The following is a 20,007-nucleotide window of genomic DNA, read 5'->3' as shown; positions in this document are numbered from 1 at the left end:
ATAATTAAGTAATGAAATGGATCTTTTATCGTAATGATTACGACCGAAATTGGAATGCCTGGCGTGGACGTGTAATCACCTAAGTGAATGAATTCAAACTAATTCAACGCAAGTATATTAGTGGAGTCTTTACATAGCATGAGATAGCATTTGAGGAAGAAAAAAAAAAATATTTGACGATTATTTTTGGATTGTTTTTTTTTTTTACGTAAGACACGTTCATGATATATCTGGAATATTTCCATGGATTTATTTTATATTTAAAATGTTTTAAAAATTTGCAGAAACTTTGATTTTAGATCTACTAGTCTACATCTGAAAATGTGAACAAAATGACAAAATTTACATCAAATAATTATTATTATAATATAACTTGTAATCTTAATGCAGTTGTTAATTATTTCTTGTATAGGCATGCAAATGCATTTAATACTCTTAAAAGAGGAGTGTTGTAGTATGAATAGACAGATAAAAAGTAATTAATTTAATATTTTGCGCCTGCAGAGAATAAGCCGTTATTATTCTATAATTAGATATACTGTAATATATATTTCCTCTTTATTGTGCATTTAAAAATACAGTGACCGAATGACCCCCCGTAAAATTTTAAGGCAAATAATATAATGTTTATATCAAAGGCAAGTTTGTAAAATTAATTCAATCTTTTAAACAGATTAATACTAGAGTTCAGAAAGTACAAGGAAATAACTGTTTATTATCATAATCTGTTTTGATTTTTTTATAGAATTTATTTGGGTTTGAAGGAAAAATAATAACAACAACAACAACAATTTAAGATTGGATTTGAAATATCATTGTTTATGATAAGAAATAGTGAAAAAAAAGTGGAGAAAATTTTCAAATTAACTTAATATCCGATAGAAAAATATTCCATATCAGCCAATATTTGGATGCGAAACAGCGTGAAAATTGAATTCATCGTTTCTTGGACATATTCTTTTAATTTCTGGTAAAGAAGGACATATTTCTTTTAATTTCTGGTAAAGAACATATTTACAAAGCGATTTTCTAAAAAGTGTATGTTGATCAGAGCTATACATACATATATTCAGATAAACATTTTAGTGTTAGGAAAAAAGTAACAACAAGTTTTAAATAAATAAAGAGTGAACATTAAAAAGAGTGTTTCAGCAGTTTTAAGCATACAGGATATAGTATTTCATGAAACGGACACAGGAAGTGCATAATACAAAAGCAAGTGAAGACAACACTAAATAAATGATGAGGTTTTGAAACAAGCAAACTGAGAATATACTTGTTAAACTTAAATATATGGAATGACATGACAGTTTCTACGACCTTTGTAGTGTATATTTCATGTAGGAAATTATAGAGAAAACAAATGGTGAGTACATTAAAATATTTTTTTTTTTTTTTTTTTTTTTGTAAAACAAATATAACCTTTAGACTAAGGCCAATAAATGTTGCCCGGGTGCAATTATATGTATCAATGTCTATTTCTTCCCTGAGATACCTTGACCTATAGATTTGATAAACCCAACAAAAAGGTAATAATTAATAATAATAATATCTTGGACATTGGTTAATAAAAGAAGATTTTTTTTTGAAAAATAAACACCAAGAAATATGTCAACAGGACACAGATACCCTGCCATATGACAATTTTACCTCCTTGTCTTGGGTGTTGTGCGAAAAATACCATCTGACTCTGGCGAAAACATCTGCTAATGTTTTGACAATACATCTAGGCAAAAAAGTGGGTTATAAGCTAAAATGATTGTGCACAAACATGAGTTGACCTTTGACCTCCAAGTGCAACCTTGACCTTGACAGTGTATACATAGGTTTTACGCATGATACATTGTCTGACTGTGATATGCCAATTGACCGTAGGTATAGGCAAACAGGACTTGATCTTTGAAAATAACCTTGACCTTAAAGATGTCAACATAACTCTTCATTTGCAAGTGACACAATTTGTCTGACTGTTGTGAAGAGATGTGCCAAATATTAAGACAATCTATCAAGTAATGACAAAAGTGATACCATAGAAAGAATTTGGCCAATGACCTCCAAGTAAGACCTTTGAAAGAAGTGTACATGCAACTTGTCACATTGTCTACTTATGGTGATCATATGTGCTTATATTTTTTGAAATCCCATCATGCATGTATAATCACTTTTTTTGACCTTGACTTTCGAGCTTGAGACCTGGGTCTTCCACATGACACTTCCCTTTATAATGATTAAGTTTACCAGTCCCTCCCCACCAATTCATTGCAGGGACATAAAACCTACTGTTTTATTGTTGTTGAATTTTCTCTTCACCAAGTTCAGGTCCAGAAATGGTAACCAAATATTTCAATTTATTAAATAAAAGATTTTTGAAAAACAACAACAACATTTTTTAGCCCAAGTGACCTTGACCCATTCAACTTAAAAAAAAAAAACAGAACAAAAGTACAGACCCTTGGTAGGTACATCTGAATAAGTATAAACAGACCTTTTGGTTACATAATGTATTTGCATAACACAAAGCCTACAGTATTAATTCTTAATGTTTTCATATAATAGTGGTTATATCTAGGAAACAAGGATTGTTCATAATATTAATTCTTAATGTTTTCATCAAATAATGGTAATACCTAGAAACTACACAGGATTGTTTTGCAAATGTAGAAACTATTCCATAGATCACCATGATGATTTCAGCAATTTTAAATCTTCCTCTGAATAAGGAAGTAAGATCTCCAAAATGTCACGTTATTAAAGGGAATAGATAGAAGAGGCAGACGAAATGAAACCCCTATCACTATAATGATACTCTTAGAGATATGCTATCATCCCAAACCTCTCAAGCTACCCCACAGGAAGAGTGACAAGGGATAAATACAGACTTGACTCACGTCTAAAGTAAACACGTGAAACAAATTGACGTCATTACCCCAGACATAAGACGCTGACAAGAGAAAATATCAGTAACTATTCCGAAAATCCCAAATTCCTAAAATTTGTGAGTATAAGGTCAATTTATTATCGGAATAGTATGGCTATTATTATTATTATTTTTGTAATACTTGTTTGGTTTCATAAATCAAGGACAGTCTTGGTCCCATGTGACTGTCCAAACAGATTGTATTTATGCACACATTATTTGTTTCAAGAACATTCATAAGGAAACATCCTTGTTGGAAATAAGCATAATTTCATTTTAAAGACAAAATTAATTATATGGCAATTAGAAAATGATGGTGAGTACAAATAATACATACAATTGCATGTTACTTTTTAAATTTAAGTGCTCCTATTTTTTTTTTTCCAATATCAAGGAGATATGATTAAAGTACATATTTTGCTAATGTTATTCTGGACATGTCTACATTTACAAGATAATTACATTGTACTTTGTATAGTAATAATAAATGTACAGTATGATGGACTTATAAAACTTTTGTATTTCAGGGTTGCTCATCTAGCATGAATGTTCCCCTGTCATCGGGAGAGATGCCGACAAAATACTCAGACGAGAATGATAGTAACGAAACTTACGAAAACCAGAACTCAGAGGTAAATTGTTCTGCGGACATGCTCGAAAATTCTCTGCATAATGAACAACATCACTGTGATGCATGTATGAACAGTTCAAAGCCTAGCGATAACATTCACATTAAAAATACTCGGATTTTATTCTTCTCACATGACTCACGAAATCAGGAGTCTACGGACGCATCTAGTGTTGTGCCAATCTTCAATACCAACGAACATGATAGAACAATGCATTCGTGCAACACTTGCCTACCAGTGTGCGGTCACCTGCATAACGATAATGCCCGCAGGGATTCAAGGTCCATGAGTTTAACAGGAGGAATAAAAAGTGTTTTAAAGTCTGGTCGAAATGACCCGCGAAATGACATGCTTGCAAACCGACCAATCAAAACTGTCACATTTGTTGAATCTGTTACTGTTGTGACTGTTTATTAAATACAGATGCATAATTTAACCTGAGATTTTTTTATTGCGTGATGGAAAATATGGTGTTATTGGTGCACAGTGCCGAAGTAAACTACATGACTTGTATGTGTAAATGTAACTTTGCTTTGGAATTGTAAATTACAAACAATTATTTATTATACAAGTATTATGATGTTTTTTTTTAAATAATGCATAATGTTATATTTAAAGGATTCTTTGCAATACAGTTATACCTCATTGATGTTATCGTTTATCCCTGCAAAATTTGTAGAATGGACTTTTCCTGCTTTTAATCACACTTGTCACACTAAATATCTTAAATGGACTTGCCTATATAAATCATTTTTAGGGAAAATTTCAAAATTATGTAAAGACTGAATAGTGAACGATGCAGACCATGATCAGATCGCACGGACATGCCGGCTGATCATGGTCCGCAATGGTCACATGGGTAGAATCTTTTGCCCCCAGCAGACCTGAAGGGTACAGACTCTGAAATTTTCGTGTAATTTTATTGTGATTTAAGCTTCCGAGGGATCACACTTTTTCCAGATTTTAATGTATTTCAAGGAATTTCAGAATAAAACTACTAAAACTGAACAGGTTACAAAATAAAGTCAAGTCAAACTGAACAGATTTGCAGACTAGGTCTTCTAGGGGTTGTGGAGAATGGCTATGTGCAAACTAGTTCAGTTCCATACTTGTGGCAGTTACAGTCCTTTAATATTATTTCCATGGCTGGGTTAAATAAATAAATAAATAAATGACAACAGTTAATATGTTAATAAAATCTTTAATATGAGCATTCTGATTTGTTTTCTGTTTTTAAACTAATTTTGAAATATTTTTCACTGGATTTTATGAGTAAGAGCAACACATCAATCTATTCCATCATTAAACCTTTATCAATTAATATATTCTTTCTAAATACTTGGATAAAAAATGCTTTGAAATCTTAAAGTTTTAAGTCAAATATTAATTCTTTTAAACCACTGACCATGACTCAGTAGAGAATATGTATGACCTATGACCTTTTTTTTTATTTATCTTAGAAAAAAAAATATAATATAGGGGTATGGGAATGGTAGACAAATGCATTTCTCCCATGTCCCACTTTACTTGTCCAAGTAAACTTTGACCTATCACACTTTTAATCAGAGAGAGTAATCCACTTTCTCCAAACTTTCATGTAAATAAACATTGTAATCTTTGGCAGGCGAATCAAGGAGAGTTGATCAACTTGCCAACAAGTATTTTAAAATTTAATAGCAAAACATCATGTGTACAACAATTTTAGACAAAACAGTTAACTTTCAATATGAAAGTTAATCAAATCAAAATTTTATTTACATCATGTTATTATTTAGTAATGAAAATTATTAATTCGTATTCAGATCTGTTAAATATTCAACAGTAATTTCAGGTAAAAATCAAAAATGAATATATATATCAATTTTTTTCACTGATCATATAGATAAATGACTACAATTTTATGAATTATGCAACATGTATAAAATATATACAATGTATTCAATATACAGTCACTATATCTGAGCAGTCTCAATTAAAGGCACATTATGCCTCAGAAATCCATATTTTTTAAATTCTTTAGAAATGTCAAACATGTGTTTAATAATGTTTTAATAATGGATTTAGAGCATGTAAGATGTTTAACTGCTGAAGAAAGTAGCATTGAATGTACAGTAATGTGTCGTAAAGGTAGCAAAATGTAAACAAACATAGTATTTTGTCTTCCATACAAAATACTAATTCACTGTGATTATATGAATTTCCAACAGAGCAAAGAAAGCAAAAGATAGTTCATCTATATGGCAAATGAGTAAAACTGTAACAAGATATTAAATAATCGAGTCCAAAACATTTGAAGTTTTTGTGAAATAAAAATGATTTCTGAGGCATAATGGGCCTTTAAGTCAACATGCAGCAAGGAATTATATTATATTGTGCAAAATCTAGAACATCAAGGTGCAAGGTTATAAAGAAATTTTCTGAATCAGGTATTTGAATGGTCAGAAACCTGCACATAATGTGCATTGACCAACGAAAATCATAAAATCCTATACAAATCCCCAAAAAATGTTTCACAACCAAGAAAGACCAAACTTTAGAAAGAATTACATTTTATATGAATTTGCATAAAGAATTCACAATTTAATAAAAAACAACAAAAAAACAAAGCAGTAATTGGAGAATACTTTTCAACTTAGCAAGTACATGTACAAACTAATTGAAATGCATGTGCGAACAAACAAATGTCAATGTTATATTGTTATGAATAATGGAAAGTTTTCCCATTTTACCAGCCTTTTAGGATATTTGATATTTATTAGGTAGATATACATATTCAACGAGTACACCATTCCCCAAGTGTATGTTCAACTTGCATTCATTCCATAATGTTTACAGCAGATGTTTCTCTCATAATAACAGGGAATATACAATGAATATGCCATCAAAATGTTTTTAGATGAGTGTATCACCCTTCATTTTAAAGGAGCTCCAGTGAGTTCCATAAAAAAGCCGAAAAAAATATCCCATAAAATTTGAAATTCTTCCACAGACCAAGTGATGCACTTACAAATATAAAATCTGCAAAAGATAACAATGTAATAAACTAAGCGTGAAATTGAAAATTGATTTTATTGCTATATTTTTAGGTTGCTTAGTGTGAAAATTGACGCAACTTGGAAAACAGAGTGAAGAAGGGGTCTGAAATCTGCACTAAGTTATTTGTCCATACCTACATTAGATTAAGTTGAGTACACAAGTCTCGGAAAAATATTTCTGGTCTTTTCATGTCAAAATACCTCAGTGGAGTCGCTTTAAAGGTGGACTTTCACTGAGTATGACTGTGTAGGCCAAAATTTTAAAAAGAAACTCTTTAAAGAATATGTACTCTCCAATGTGCAGTTCACAAGTAAAATTTCAAGTAAAAATTTCAATGAGTTTTTAAACTCCTATGTTAAAATTGGTTAGTAAATGAGAATGCCACTCCCCATGCAATTCCTTACAGTTTGATATTCAACCACAATATAATTTCCATAATTATCTACGATAGATAGATAACAAGAATGTAATCCCCAAAACATCTATGTTTGTTTTGCTACATTTTGAGTCACACAAACGCATTAATTGTCGCTGACTTTTTAAAATTTTCTGGTTGTAAAGACCCTCGGTGGTCATATATGCATATTATTTATCTATTAGACATTATTGTGTAGAACCACTATCCTTCCTTACAGTATGGATCCCCCCCCCCACCAGGTTAAAGGTAGATATTTCCTATTTAATAAATGGATAAAGATAATGAACACTCCCTACAACTTGCTAAAGGTCAATGATAATTATCATTATCACTCCTAAAACCAACCAATCTGACCAACCAACCAACCAACATTCACAACAACAAGGATATAAGATACACCTATAAATTCTTCCCAACACTGTTTTGTCACAGTTAAAAACATGGGCCAACTATAACAAGAAAAGTTGGAAAATCTATTTTTAGCCAAATTGACCTGAAACAAAGTACCATGGTAGATACCACCACATCAAATATATATGACAACAGTCTATAAATGCAGGTGTAACTGGAAACAGGAAAAGAAACAGAAGAACAAGCAGTAAGGATGAAAGGAAGAACAAACCAGTAACTATGCACTCCACCGAAATGTTCCACGGAACATAAAATCCACACATACAAATAGAACTTAGGATACATTGTCTGTAACACAACAGGCATACTCGTTATGTGTACACTTGATTTGTGACAAACGTATTTCAATAAAATCAGTACATGTGGGTTTCATCGCTGAATAAGAAAAGAAATGACAAACCTATAGGTCCATCTTCATCATCTAGCTCTGGTTGATCCAGTATATGTCTAAACATTGGTAGTAAAAACGCCAGTGTTTTACCACTTCCAGTCTTGGCTATACCAATCAGATCCCTGCCTGACATTACTGCAGGTATTGCCTGTGCCTGAATGGGTGTTGGCTTCTCAAAAAGGTTCCTGTAAACAAATTTTAGAGTCATTACATTATTGTATTGAACATAATCATTTTAAGTATACATTTGGCTGCTCAAGCCAGTGTATACATAAAGCATCTCAAGCCAGTGTATGTATATTGCAGCTCAAGCCAGTGTATGCATACGGCAGCTAAAGCCAGCGTATGCATACGGCAGCTCAAGCCAGTGTATGCATACGGCAGCTCAAGCCAGTGTATGCATACGGCAGCTCAAGCCAGTGTATGCATACGGCAGCTCAAGCCAGTGTATACATACGGCAGCTCAAGCCTGTGTATACATACGGCAGCTCAAGCCAGTGTATACATACGGCAGCTAAAGCCAGTGTATACATATGACAGCTCAAGCCAGTGTATACATACGGCAGCTCAAGCCAGTGTATACATACAGCAGCTCAAGCCTGTGTATACATACGGCAGCTCAAGCCTGTGTATACATACAGCAGCTCAAGCCTGTGTATACATACGGCAGCTCAAGCCAGTGTATACATACAGCAGCTCAAGCCAATGTATACATACGGCAGCTCAAGCCAGTGTATACATACGGCAGCTCAAGCTAGTGTATACATACGGCTGCTCAAGCCTGTGTATACATACGGCAGCTCAAGCCAGTGTAAACATACAGCAGCTCAAGCCTGTGTAAACTAGCTCCTGAAGATGTTCCACTCTTTAAAGATTGAACTAAGGCAGCAAACTTTGTCACTTTCCATGGTATTAAAAAAAGCAAGTACATTTAAAGCTGCATGCCACCAGTTGAGCCAAAATATTTCAAGAAAATCAAACTTGAAAAAAATTAACTTTAAAATTAAGATTTAAAGAAAGTTAAAAGATTCAAGATTCAATTAATAGTTTACATGTTATTGGCAATTAATGACTGATTTTGCAGTACATGTATCTATCACCAAATTTCTACAGTGTGTCTGACACAGTAAAGGCTATTTTTGTGTATTTTGACCTTTTGTGGTAATTTGGGCGGACTGTAAGTGTTGGTTGCAATGTTTAAATTATTTTCTTTGTTTACAATATTTTACTTTTGAATACATTTTTTAACATTTTCATGAAAATAAGCATGAATCTGGAGGTGTGCTACTTTAAATCCAAAATTTAACCACATTTACAAAGACATAAAATATATTTCAGCCGATTCTTCAAGGCTAAATTTCACAACTTTAAATTCAAAATCATAGAAAATGGAGAAATAAAACTTCAAAAAAATTTCAAATTGTTTTATTTTCCAAGAAAAAGAAGTAACTTAAAAGTGAAAAAATACACTTAGTATCAATAATTCATAGTAGATGTACTATAGATTAGTGGCAAATATTTGAGTGACCTAAATATGTTCTATTTTATCTGTACTGATAATGAGTTGAATGATCGACAGTGCTTTTTTCCCCCTTCTACTGCAGGTCAACACTGTGTCATTTTTTCCCAAAATTTAAGGGAAAGCCCCTTCCACTACCTGAGACAAAAAGCCGTAGATGTTAAAAAATTAAATCTAAAACTTAACATCTCATTTTAAAATACACGCTTTAAGTTTCAAAACGGCAAATGCTACCTTTATCAAAAAATAAAAAAAATAAATAAAAAAATAAACAAATTAATTAAAAAATTTCATTAATTAACTATTAATGATAATTATGTATACAAAGCGTTTGGACAAATGTCATTTACTAAATGTATTCATTTTATAACATTTGATAACATCTGAGGTCAAATATATCACTTACATTGCAAAAATTTCTTATCTCATTGTTTACAATATGGTATTAGTATTACATCAAGAAATTTAGTAAATACTCTAAAATTATCTTCCATATGAATTTATTTTGAACTTTGACCGGTTTGGCGGTCATCGACATACAGATGGTCAGTGACTGACCATCAAAGCTCACCTTGGCCATCAAGCAAGTGGCATGACTCTTGCATGCATTAGATATTGTTTTGGTCACTTTGAAATTCCCACAATGCACTCTGAAGTTATTTCACAAACATCCTTAAAGGTCAATGACTTTCTGTAACCTTGAATTTTAAATTGTTTACATTGTTCCTGCATCAGTTAGGTCATCTTGATATGGTCATCATACACAGGGTCAGGGATAACACTGTATGTCCAGCTGTGTCCAATAACTAAGACATAAGCATGTTCAACAGCTAGCTGATTATCACGTGGAGTGGGGTGGGGGCATGCATTGAGGGAAATGAAATGTTTTGATGAAATTCGATCACTTAATCATTTATACATCTTGAGAATCATCATACATATTGCATTCTAGGTCTTAAATTTTCATTAAATCATATTAGATCTTCATATAATTTGGTATATTAAATTAAGCACAAAGTTGAAATGGTTAACTTTGCAAGCATCATTAATAAATGAATACCTGTTGGCCATAAGAAATAACATAATAATTTCTATTTTAAAAACATCTCCCTTTCAGATGTACTTATGATTAAAAGTTTAAAGAATTGTTTTGATGACCTTCGTCAAAGCTATATTACAGTTTGTATGTTATAGCAATTCTGTCATAGACTGACTGGCAGTTACATCCTAAAGGTTCCTATAGATGCTGTGCCAATAACAACATGTAATAACCCTGTTTCTACACTGTAATAACCTGTTTTTCCAAAAGAACTAAGCACCAGAAGGAGCAAGAAAGTTAGTGATTTAATGCTGTGTTTGTTTCAAAACCTTTATGCTGTATTGCTGCCTTAGGCATAAAAAGGATGCATAATTTTTCAGGTAAGAATATTCTATACAAAAATGTAACTGTTTTGGCTTTTATTTCCAACCTTCAACCGGTTTTACTGAAAATATGTAAACCTTTACATAATTAATTTGAGACAGAAATGGATGACAATAGACAATAGCATATGTCATCATTATGTAACATTAATGATATTAATCAATTTGACAATTTATGCACCAATCATTTGTACCCCTGTGCTTCCCACCCATCATCCCAATAAATAGCGGTGAAATAACAAGAGCTGACAGTAGGACAGTGTGCTCGACTATTCTCAGAGCTTAATTGTAAAACAAGATTCTGTATAATGCAGTATTTTTTATGGGCTATACTTTTGTCAAAATCAATATTAGAGTTATGGGCCTTGAACAGTGACCTTTTATACTCTCAAATAAGTTTGTGAAATCTTCATCCCATTCCCTTCTCAGTAATTTTGAAGATACCAACTTGCATGCAAAAATTTAACAAAGTGTGACACCTATGCTTGGGTGAGTACAAAAGCTCTCCCTATTCTTTGAATAGTCAGGCTAAAAAACTCTGCCCAATAGATAATAATCATATGCTAATAAATCCCTGCCAATTCCTGCATACATTGTACTATGATTTAACTCAGATCTTTTGATGCCAAACTGAAATGGCAGCATTGACCTTTCAGTGGGCAGACAAGTGGAAGTTAAAAACATATCTCATTTCACCCCTCACACCACTCTTGAGTGGGGAAGCCTGTGTACAAATGAAAATACATTAAACTTACGCTACAAACTATGGAAATTTATCTCTTATTTAATCTTAACCAGATTCATAGATTATATTAACTTACTTTTTGAGACAATCTAAAACCTTTTTGCTGACACCAACTTGTGCCCATTCTCTGACTGGTTTAGGACAGCCTTTTCCATGCACTTTAATTTGTTCCATCTCTGTTCTTAATTCTTCAGTTTCTGTAAAATAATAGATATTGAAAAGTCAGCACAAATCATATACTATCTAAGTTAAACAAGAGCTGTCCGTAAGACAGCGCGCTCGACTTTTTTATTGCTTGCCAATAAAAAAAGTTTTTGCAGTAAAAGGCAATACAAGAATCTCTGTATTTTTAAAGTGAACAATGGCCATGAGCATTAAGATATTTAGTGAAGAATTATTTTACTGAATTGAATATTACAGCAATGTTTATATGACATAATTTATGGTAAAGTGAACAAGTGGATAGGAATGAATTTTTTTAGATTTTTTAAGTTTTTTAGTGCTTGCTTATACAAAACATTGACAGTTAAGGGCCATAATTCAAATAAAATCTTTGACAGAATTACCTTCTCCTGGACATGTTTGGGAATCATGATTGTAAACAAGTATTCCAACTTTCAAATTAATATCTCAAACAGTTCAGTCAAAAAGTGGACTGGTACTAAAAACTTAACCAAGATTCTAAGTCGATAAAAGGCCTTAATTTTTAAAACAAATCCTTGACAGAGTTACCTTCTCTTGCGTACAGATGGGGGTAATGATGTGAAATAGCATTAAAAGTTTCAAAGCAATATCTCAAAGGGTTAAGGCAATAAGTGGATTTTACCCATATTCAATGTATTTTCTAAGTCAAAAAGGGGCATAATTCTGTCAAAAACCTTGACAGAGTTATGTCCTCTTGTCTGTTGATGAAGGTCGTGATGGTAAACAAGTATGGTCAGTTTCAAAGCAATACCTCCAATGGTTTTGAAATAAAGTGAGGTGGTACAAAAAACTTAACCAAGCTCAATACACTTTCTAAGTCAAAAAAGGGCCATAATTCTGTCAAAAACCTTGACAGAGTTATGTACTCTTGTCTGTAGATGGAGGTTATGATGGTGAACAAGTATGGTAAGTTTCAAAGCCATACTTGTAATACTTCTGAAATAAAGTGGGGTGGTACGAAAAACTTAACCAAGGTGTGACGCCGACGCCGACGCCGGGGCGAGTAGGATAGCTCCCCTTTTCATAGAAAAGTCGAGCTAAAAAGGGCATAACTCAAACATATAACTTTCAGAATAATGCCCTTGTCTTTCCACTGTGCCATGCCATGACAAATAAGTATTCCAAGGACCAAAATTCAAGTTGATTCATCTTTCACCTTTGAAATCAATCCAATTAAATGGCTATTTTGACTAAAAGTGTAAAAATTGCTTAAAAATGTAAATTAAAATGGGGCATATCTGTAATAAATTGCTTTCAGGATTATGCCCCTTGATTTACAGCTGTATCTGTTCATAATCATGATGCGCTCCAAGTTTCACATTGATAATATCGTTCATACTTTGGAAATCATTTAACTTAATAAGCAATTTGTCAAGAAGTTAAGTTAAAGAGGAGTAACTCCAAATATATATAGATAGATAGCTTTCAGAATAATGCCCCTTGTCAAACAACTGTGCCTTGTCAAGAAAAGGTTAAGAAGTATATGATATCTTAGAGTTTTAAAATTATTCAAATCAATAGGCAATTTTGTCAAAAATTTAAAAAGGTGCATAAATCGAAAAATATAACTTTAAGAATAATGCCTCTTGTCTTCTAAATGCTTTTTTTGATGATAAGCTTTCCAGCAATTTTCATATTGTTATCCTAGTTAAGTTATTAAATGGTATTGCACAGCCGTGCACATATTTTTATGTGATGCCATTTGTGTTATACAAACACAGCAAAAGGACATGCTAAATGTAAGCGTTATGCTATGGCTGGTCAATAAAAAAAGTCATTCATTTTTACCCTAAATAGCCCTTGTGATCAATCAAATACTAAATTTGTGTAGCTTCATTACTAAATTTATTGAACTCTTTGAATAAAATAATATTATGCTCTGGAGAGGCTCACTTAATTTAATTTATTTCAACTTGGTCAATAAATTCAGTATTGAACCTACACTCATTCATTATTTTCTAATATGAACTATTTACCTGCTAAATTTGTATAATGGATTTGCCCTCTGTTCGAATTTGCAACAGTGAGTTTGAAAATCAAGGAATTTTCTGTATCAAAATAAAAAATGGGTCAAAGACAGAAAAGGCCGGGTTGCATTTGTACACCAAATATCATGAGGCTGTGATGTTACGAAAAAAAATTTCCATTGACCCATTAATGTCGAAAATATAATTCAGTAGGTTAAAAGGAAGTGGATTAGCTACACACCTAAAATCGAATCCCACAGTATGGGACCATGTGTCAATGCTGCATGCCAATATCAAGAGGCTGTGATAAGTAGTTGCTGAGAAAACTGTTACGAAAATTTCCTACCATTGACCATTAATGTCAAAAAATCTAACTAATTTAACTAAGTGGATAAACAGGAAGTGGATGAGCGACAGACCTGAAATCAAATCCCACAGTATGGGACCATGTGTCAATGCTGTATGCCAAATATCAAGAGGCTGTGATAAGTAGTTGCTGAGAAAACTGTTACGAAAATTTCCTAGCATTGACCATTAATGTCGAAAAATCTAACTAATTTAACTAAGTGGATAAACAGGAAGTGGATGAGCGACAGACCTGAAATCAAATCCCACAGTATGGGACCATGTGTCAATGCTGTATGCCAAATATCAAGAGGCTGTGATAAGTAGTTGCTGAGAAAACTGTTACGAAAATTTCCTACCATTGACCATTAATGTCATAAAATCTAACTAATTTAACTAAGTGGATAAACAGAAAGTGGATGAGCGACAGACCTGAAATCAAATCCCACAGTATGGGACCATGTGTCAATGCTGTATGCCAAATATCAAGAGGCTGTGATAAGTAGTTGCTGAGAAAACTGTTATGAAAATTTCCTACCATTGACCAATAATGTTTAAAAATCTAACTAATTTAACTAAGTGGATAAACAGGAAGTGGAATGAGCGACAGACCTGAAATCGAATCCCACAGTATGGGACCATGTGTCAATGCTGTATGCCAAATATCGAGAGGCTGTGATAAGTAGTTGCTGAGAAAACTGTTACGAAAATTTCCTAGCATTGACCATTAATGTTGAAAAATCTAACTAATTTAACTAAGTGGATAAACAGGAAGTGGATGAGCGACAGACCTGAAATCAAATCCCACAGTTATGGGACCATGTGTCAATGCTGTATGCCAAATATCAAGAGGCTGTGATAAGTAGTTGCTGAGAAAACTGTTATGAAAATTTCCTACCATTGACCATTAATGTCAAAAAATCTAACTAATTTAACTAAGTGGATAAACAGAAAGTGGATGAGCGACAGACCTGAAATCAAATCCCACAGTATGGGACCATGTGTCAATGCTGTATGCCAAATATCAAGAGACTGTGATAAGTAGTTGCTGAGAAAACTGTTACGAAAATTTCCTACCATTGACCAAAAATGTTTAAAAATCTAACTAATTTAACTAAGTGGATAAACAGGAAGTGGATGAGAGACAGACTGAAATCCAATCCCACGGTATGGGACCATGTGTCAATGCTGTATGCCAAATATCAAGAGGCTGTGATAAGTAGTTGCTGAGAAAACTGTTACGAAAATTTCCTACCATTGACCATTAATGTCAAAAAATCTAACTAATTTAACTAAGTGGATAAACAGGAAGTGGATGAGCGACAGACCTGAAATCGAAATACCACAGTATGGGACCATGTGTCAATGCTGTTTGCCAAATATCAAGAGGCTGTGATAAGTAGTTGCTGAGAAAACTGTTACGAAAGTTTTTTTCCCGCGGCCCGCCGCCCCGCCCGGACGCCCGCCCGCCCGCCCGCCGCCCAACATTCACCATACTATAACCCGGGTTTGCACCAGTGCAACCCGGCCAAAAATTGAGCTAGCAATAATATATGTAGCCTGGTCAGACAGCATGGAAGTACAGGCTGGCATGTCTCTGTACTGGTGGCAAAAGCTTATCAATTTTGGTTCCAGCATATTGTAACTTTACCAATAAAACTGCGACTTACCTTCTGGTGTCATCCTTGCTAGTTCAGGAACTTCCACATAGAAGTTTTTTCTAAATGGAGCATAATACACTTTACTGTGGTCAGTTGTGGCCAGATCCTAAAATTAAACATTAAAAGTATATGTCATATACAAGTCTACAAAACGAAGTAGAAGATAACTTCAAAATAAAAGATTCAAAATATCTCTATTTTAGCGATAAAACTATTTTGTAACATTTTACGAGCCTGTAATATTTTTGTAAATCATTTTAGTATGAGAATACCTATTCTTACAAAGTACTATTGATTGAAGTGTTACAAATGATACCGTTACCATGGTCATGTATGTGGGTGGAGTAATACAACAAAAATTCTGCTTCTACAATTTGGAGAATGAGCCTTATATATCAACCATGTGATCTTTTGATGTCAAGTCACATCAAACTCCAATCAAACAAATTAAATGGCGTCATGGCCGAGTTGCTAACAAGTCGAACTCGTAATCTAATAATCACTAGCCGCAGGGGTTCAAATCCAACAGGGACAAGTCATTGTTTCCTTGAGCAAAGATCTTTACTCTCATTGCTCAGTACTGGTTGGTTCCAGGAACAGATTCAAAAATGTGTCTATAACCTTATAGCTTCTTACACTGTCAAACTAAAATAAATTCTGTAATAAACCAAATAACGCTTTCCTCTCTATTTTTTCTTATGTTTGAACATGTAAGCATTCAAAAAGCCACCCTCTTTGTTCATAGTTCCATCGCTCAAATTCTTAGACAATTAAGTAATCAAGTAACTAATAAACACTACTCTGAACTTTATCTTCAAGTTCAAACATCTAAATGTGATCTGTGATAGCAATGTATTTTATAATATAATGATTGTATGTAAGACAGGAAAGTGGTAACATGATTACCTTCTTTTTCTTGATCATGTTCAGCATCGTGGAGTCGAGATCCTCTTCTTCTTCCTCTGATGAGTACTACAAACAAAAAATAATAATATACCGTAACAATTTACAGATGAAGAATCAGGATCATGCAGTTGGCTTTAAGTCACAGTGAAACTGTAGAATTGTCAAATGGGAACTTTCCTTGTTCCCAAAATCCTAGAAAAAAATCGTGGTATCTCAGTACATTATTACAACCATGGGTACTTATGCAGATTAACTAACCTTCTATAAGCTAGCTGGGCAGTTTCCTCACATAAATGAATTTAAAGTCGTCATCAGAATTAAAACGGGCTAAATGGTTTGAAGTAAAAAACTCTAAAGAATCAGGTTCAAGATTATCATCCTTATTTCAAAATGTTCAATATCATATGTCTATAGATAGATATTGCAAGTTAACATGATAAAACTGATTTGAAATGTCATTAAAACGTTTATTTTTCATAAATATTTCGTAACTGTTTTAAAAGTACATGTATATACTTCTTAAGAGTTCAGCCAAATTACAATCTGAAACTTAAAAACGTTAAAAATCTCAAGCAGCCTCCATTTATTGGGAACTGCCCAGAGATATCAAGATGAAAATTTTGAGTTAGTCTGCCTAAAAGCATTATTATGTGGCAAGAATGTACACATACATATACGAAGAGGGAAATGTGTCACTATACCTCCATTAGATCTGTGTTGTTGAGCATAAGTTCTCCTTTCTGTACTGTAGGATCAGGTTTCTTCTTGGCTACAGCTGTGATTATAGTAACTTTACCACTGGAACTCTAAAATATACAAACATATCACATCAATATTATATCATTATATCACATCATTATATCATTATAGTAACTTTACCGCTGGAACTCTAGAATATACAAACATATCACATCAATATTATATCATTATATCACATCATTATATCATTATAGTAACTTTACCACTGGAACTCTAGAATATACAAACATATCACATCAATATCATATCATTATATCACATCATTATATCATTATAGTAACTTTACCACTGGAACTCTAGAATATACAAACATATCACATCAATATTATATCATTATATCACATCATTATATCATTATAGTAACTTTACCACTGGAACTCTAGAATATACAAACATTATAGTAACTTTACCACTGGAACTCTAAAATATACAAACATATCACATCAATATCATATCATTATATCACATCATTATATCATTATAGTAACTTTACCACTGGAACTCTAGAATATACAAACATATCACATCAATATTATATCATTATATCACATCATTATATCATTATAGTAACTTTACCACTGGAACTCTAGAATATACAAACATTATAGTAACTTTACCACTGGAACTCTAAAATATACAAACATATCACATCAATATCATATCATTATATCACATCATTATATCATTATAGTAACTTTACCACTGGAACTCTAGAATATACAAACATATCACATCAATATCATATCATTATATCACATCATTATATCATTATAGTAACTTTACCACTGGAACTCTACAATATACAAACATATCACATCAATATTATATCATTATATCACATCATTATATCATTATAGTAACTTTACCACTGGAACTCTAGAATATACAAACATATCACATCAATATTATATCATTATATCACATCATTATATCATTATAGTAACTTTACCACTGGAACTCTAGAATATACAAACATATCACATCAATATCATATCATTATATCACATCATTATATCATTATAGTAACTTTACCACTGGAACTCTACAATATACAAACATATCACATCAATATCATATCATTGCTAGATCTACATTTGTAAAGAAAATTCCTGAAAACTATATGAAGGACCTATCATTCATAAACTTACAATGCTTTCAATTGTAACAGATATTTATTTTTCTCAAAATCACTGTAGATAAATAACTACATTGTATTCACTATTGCACAAAGTTAGGTGATTGATATTGTTATCCTTTTTTTGTAAGGAATTACATTACACTGACACTATAAAGGTCAAAAGATGACTCTCCAGCTAAAACTTCAAGTGGCTTTACAATACATGCGGTACGGTAATTCCAACAAGATTTATGGTCAAAATGTAACAATTAATCTTTCTTCCTAAAGTATGCTGTCTCCAAATATGAAGGAATATGTTATAGAATGAAAATGTAATGATCAAGCTTAAAGTGTCTGTTAACAGACTGACAGAACAAAAACAATATGCTCCTCAGCTCCTGATATATTGAAGTTCGAGCAATGTGTGGGCATGAAACAATTTATAAGAATCAAATAAAATAAAGTAAATCTTTATTTACAGTGCTCTGTTTCAATACATATAAATTTGGTCTGAGAAACATTTTCAAGCCTTACATCTTGGAAATTACTACCAGAACCAGAATAGCTGGAAAACTCCCCCCCCCCCCCCCCCCCCCCCCCCCCCCCCATGCTCCCAAACCTCATTTTTTCAGAAGACTACAAAATAAGAATGAAATGTAATTTAAACTACATACATTATTTGTATCCATCGGTGTATGTTCCGGCTTCTTTATTTCCTCATTCACACTCTGAAAATATAAAATATATATTTTTTTACAATGATATCAAACTAGAAAATGAGTAATGAAACAATTGTGCTGATGACATTATTTTTCTATCTTTTCTTTATATTTCTAACCCTGTGAGCATCAATAATATTGGCCATTTATGTATGCCTACTGGTTGGGGACCACCAAAACCGGACAACCACCAAACCCGGACGGCCCCGAAAATGCTTAATTTAGTATTTTCTTTGCTCAGTGGTTGTCAGTCACTTTTTTATCAACAATAAGTGCATATTTCTTTTAAAATTAAGTAAATGAATTTATTTTAACCTCCGTAATGGTAATATTTTAATGTCTATTTCAAGAATGTTAACGTTGAAATTCGGGGGTCAAGGAAGCAATGTCGACCTCATATACCAGCTATAATCATTTGCAGAGTGAATAATAGAATATCCAAAACTTCAGCATTTGTTGCTGACATATTGTATATCATGTTACAAATCAAAAATCAAAGCACCCAGGCTTTTATCTGAATTAAATCACATCATGTACATATCTGTCCGGACAAATGGTACTGTAGTGTAGACAATTTAGGTAATTTTGATACCCTCCTTGTCAAGCTCAGATATAAGTGTCAATATAATCAGAAATAAACAAACTAGTTTATTAATTAGGAGAAGAACCTAGCTGAACTGTGTCAAATTTTTTGGTCTCTAGGTTAAAAATTATGAAATCTGTACGGAAAAATGTTCCAAAAGTGTCCGGTTGATGGTCTCCGACCAGTACAGTACAGAAGAAGGAAAGCCATCGCATATGTGAGATTTTATAAATCTATATTTCATTGGCTACTGATGTT

At 32.7% G+C, this 20,007-nt stretch overlaps 2 protein-coding genes across 3 annotated transcripts in view; one reads left to right on the top strand and one right to left on the bottom strand.

Annotated features, from left to right (window-relative positions):
* Positions 1-20,007, bottom strand: part of LOC132735256 (probable ATP-dependent RNA helicase DDX46) — a 57,672-nt gene that overhangs the window by 31,820 nt on the left and 5,845 nt on the right. The window contains 6 exon segments of the mRNA XM_060722193.1: positions 7,808-7,987; positions 11,565-11,685; positions 15,675-15,771; positions 16,572-16,637; positions 17,273-17,377; positions 19,122-19,175. Coding sequence (XP_060578176.1) covers positions 7,808-7,987; positions 11,565-11,685; positions 15,675-15,771; positions 16,572-16,637; positions 17,273-17,377; positions 19,122-19,175 — 623 coding nt within the window.
* LOC132735254 (uncharacterized) lies at positions 1,094-4,193 on the top strand. 2 transcript variants are annotated; one of them, XM_060722190.1, is made up of 2 exons: positions 1,094-1,366; positions 3,445-4,193. In XM_060722190.1, the coding sequence occupies exons 1-2, from the start codon at positions 1,364-1,366 to the stop codon at positions 3,961-3,963; spliced, it is 522 nt and encodes a 173-aa protein (XP_060578173.1). In that variant the 5' UTR covers positions 1,094-1,363; the 3' UTR covers positions 3,964-4,193. The 2 variants fall into 2 exon arrangements, with proteins under 2 accessions (XP_060578173.1, XP_060578172.1); XM_060722189.1 differs by lacking the exon at positions 1,094-1,366 and adding an exon at positions 3,052-3,233.

This window comes from Ruditapes philippinarum, unplaced genomic scaffold, assembly GCF_026571515.1.
Source record: "Ruditapes philippinarum isolate M1 unplaced genomic scaffold, ASM2657151v2 ctg2262_1_1_1_1, whole genome shotgun sequence".
In the NCBI taxonomy this organism is placed as follows: domain Eukaryota; kingdom Metazoa; phylum Mollusca; class Bivalvia; order Venerida; family Veneridae; genus Ruditapes; species Ruditapes philippinarum.
Note: the sequence above shows the minus strand (reverse complement) of the source record. Positions and strands in the feature narration are given on the sequence as shown.